Here is a 3354-nt window from a genome sequence, read left to right on the forward strand (position 1 = left end):
AATTTATCTGTTGCAAAACGTTATGAAATAGTTTTATATAAGAGGAATTACGTATACTTTTATTTTTAAGAATATTTTTTAACGAACTATAAAGCATCTGAAGATTTTCAACTAAAATCAATTCAACAGTAAATTAGTATATATTCGATCAAGTAAGTAACTATAATATTATTTACATGAATTTTTATAGATAAGGATTGTATCGATAATTTGCCAGTAGTAGCGTTAATTTATATATAAATATATGTACTATATATTTTCATCAATAATTTCTTTTAAAATATTTTAAAAAGTATGAAATCTTATCCATTTTTTAAAATTTCTTTCACAGTTATCACCTTTCTTTCATTCAGGAAAATGCATAGGATTTTCTTCTACATCTACTTATGTGCCACTGTTTTCTTATGGTAAATTTGGTTAATTACTTGGTTTAATAATAATTATGCTTCATTTAATTGTAATTTTATGTTTATGAAGTGTGAATGCACTGAAATGTAGAGAATGCGGAACGTACGAGTGTCATAACAAAAGTGATGATGACTGTCCTTCTGGCCTTGTGACTGATATCTGCGATTGCTGTCTTGTTTGTGGGAAAGTAAGAAATTATTAAATTAAATTAATATTTAATTGTAATAATTTGCTAATAAAAACGTATGATTACTATTCTCCTATATTTTTAGAGTGAAAATGAAAATTGCGGAGGACTTTGGAATCAATTGGGGAAATGTGGAAAGGGACTTTATTGCAAAAAAGAGAGCGAAATCCCACACAGTCCTGGAATCTGTATAAGAAAATAAACAATAAAAGATGTAAATAGCTATTGTAACACCAATATGAATTAAAATTTACTTGCAAATATAAAAAATTTGTGATTTTTTCTTCTTACATTTCTCTCATCATCAGTAAAATGCGATGTTCATTTAACGTTCATAAGAAATGTTCATGAGAAAATGAGGTGAGATTTATTAATATGTACAAAGGTGTCTAATCCTGTTTATGATCATCTCGTATCCAAGAATGGATCGTCGTTGACACGACAAGAATATTAAAACCAACATTAAACATATTTTTATGCTTTATGATTTCACTCTTCACGTTGTTTATATATTTGAATACAGGATTCCATATTAGCGGTGTGTATTCTGAAAATGTTTTTTACAATTTATATCTCACACTCTTTAAGAAATTGTATTTTCTGAGCCTTATAGAAACTTTTCTTTTTTTACAGCAAAACTTCTAAAGAAAATTCAGTTCTTCGGCGATTTCAATTAAACTATTGTCTCCTGGCAAAATCTAACGCCTTTGTATATATTCAGTTGGAATCTTCAGTGTTATGTTTTATATTTTATCTCATATTTTTTAAAAATATTTTACAAATTTTCAGTTGATTGACAACTAGTGCCTGCTAGTTTGACATACTGCTACTCTTTGAAGCTTAATATCTCCTATGTCTTTTGTCGAAAATTTCTGAAATTTTGCAAGGAAATTTGTGTATTAGGAAAATTGATGGTATTAATTTTTGGTGTTTATAGGTCGAACGGTGCAGAAATACAAAGGGTCATAAATCATATCTCCAATGGTGTCGGAATTAACGAAGATATCACTCGTTATTAGCATATACAATTTTTTCTAAAACTCGTCTCTACCTCAAAATTAAGCTATTTGCCATTTTATAATAATTAATAATGTAAAAATTTAAAAATAAAATATCATAACAGATGGCGCCACACGCAATTTCAAATGTTTTTGCCGGGAAACTTAAACGACTCGTTACTGGATTTTTCAAATAAGCTCTAATAATTTTCGCTCTGATTTTTAATTTTTGAATGTATTTTATTTTTTAAACAATAATTTGATTTGTTTATATTGTGAGGGTGATTATTTCAAGTTCCGTATAATTTAATTATGTAAAAAGTAAAAATATAAAGTGGCTATTTCTTGTAAGAATGAATAAATTCTTCTTCATCCTTTGCTTACATTTCAGAAGTCTGTGGCTCCAATACGTTTTTTTTTTAAATACAGTGTTTTAAACTACTTTCAAGTAAAATTAAACAGTTTATAGCTTTTATTGTCACGCATTCTTTTGGTGTTAGTACACTTTAGTGTATGGAATGTAAAAGGTACTAATGTAATGACAAAAAAATAGTCACAGATTTAGGCTCTTGCTACAGATTTATACAATTACAATCTTGTTTGCGGAAAGATAATGTATTCTCAATTACATAAATTTACTAAAATTTAATTAAATTATGCTAAAGTATGTTATTTTCTATATCTTGTAGAGTAGGAATGAATGCTGTGGACAGATTTTGTACATTAGCAAAAAATGGAACTAGACTCTGTTGGAAAATAGAACATGATGAAAATGTTTACAGTGGTGTGGTTTGTCAGAAAATTGAATAAGTTAAGTGTTTTATTGTCAACAATTCTTAATGATACTTCAATATAATATTACTATTTACGTCTTCTTCTCATCAATGATCAAATCTAGCAATACATTAAAACAATAATTGATTGCCTCTTCCATATACCATTACTCTGAAAAGGGAGAGGAATTTAGGCGCTAAACATCTCTTGTACTTCTGCATTTCTTCGTTTCTCTCTTTGTTCATTCTTCTTTTTTGTTTCTGTACTTTCCGGTGTTTATCTTTTATTTTCTCCTAATTGGCTGACGTCTTAGTTAATTACTTGATTTAATTATAATACGATTTCATTTAATTGTAATTTTATGTTCATGAAGTATGAATGCACTTACATGTAAAAAGTGCAATATAGACTAGTGCTGTAACAATAGTGAAGATAAATATCCATTTGAACGTGTGACTGATTTCTGCGGTAGTTTGTGGAAAATAATTAATTTTTTTAAATTAAATTAATTACAAAACGAATAATTTGTGTTATGAATTAATTATTACTCGTTAATACGTTGTAGAGAAAGACCAAGTATAGACAATTCAATAAAGTATGTTAAAAGTCGTATAGGGTCCACGTAAAATAAGCACTATATTTCTTTATTTATTATTATAAGCTTGTTAATGACTATAAATGCACGTACTCAAAAGCAATACAGTAGAGCGTCGATTTTTCGAAAGTCAATCATCCGAAAGAATTCCAATCGGCAAATTTAAATTTTCGGTGATGTGGTGCTTAAATCTTTGGTTATGTCTTGGGCTACTCAAATATTTTACGTTTTTGATACTAAATTAACATCTGAAGTATAATTTTTTATTATTTTTATATTTTTCAATATATTTATTTTGTTTGTACAAAATAAAAAAATAATTTTTAACGATACAATAGTCTTTGTTAGGCTTAACATCGACGAAAATTCAACGCGAAGCGACACGCAACGGA

The 3354-nt window shown here is 27.6% G+C and overlaps 1 protein-coding gene across 1 annotated transcript; it reads left to right on the top strand.

The window, feature by feature from the left end:
- LOC111633934 (venom protein 302-like) lies at window positions 1-865 on the top strand. The gene is made up of 4 exons (XM_023378590.1): window positions 1-152; window positions 332-407; window positions 478-595; window positions 681-865. The coding sequence occupies exons 2-4, from the start codon at window positions 358-360 to the stop codon at window positions 795-797; spliced, it is 285 nt and encodes a 94-aa protein (XP_023234358.1). The 5' UTR covers window positions 1-152; window positions 332-357; the 3' UTR covers window positions 798-865.
- The last annotated feature ends 2489 nt before the right edge of the window (window positions 866-3354 follow it).

Source organism: Centruroides sculpturatus, unplaced genomic scaffold (genome assembly GCF_000671375.1).
Source record: "Centruroides sculpturatus isolate CEXI.00-Female unplaced genomic scaffold, Cexi_2.0 scaffold858, whole genome shotgun sequence".
Classification (NCBI taxonomy): domain Eukaryota; kingdom Metazoa; phylum Arthropoda; class Arachnida; order Scorpiones; family Buthidae; genus Centruroides; species Centruroides sculpturatus.

Bases quoted from the DNA above. Each gene is read 5' to 3' on its own strand.
- LOC111633934 (XM_023378590.1), top strand. From the start codon at position 358: ATGCATAGGATTTTCTTCTACATCTACTTATGTGCCACTGTTTTCTTA. The intron at 408-477 runs GTAAATTTGGTT...ATGTTTATGAAG, and splicing joins TGTGCCACTGTTTTCTTATG to TGTGAATGCACTGAAATGTA. The intron at 596-680 runs GTAAGAAATTAT...CTATATTTTTAG, and splicing joins GCTGTCTTGTTTGTGGGAAA to AGTGAAAATGAAAATTGCGG.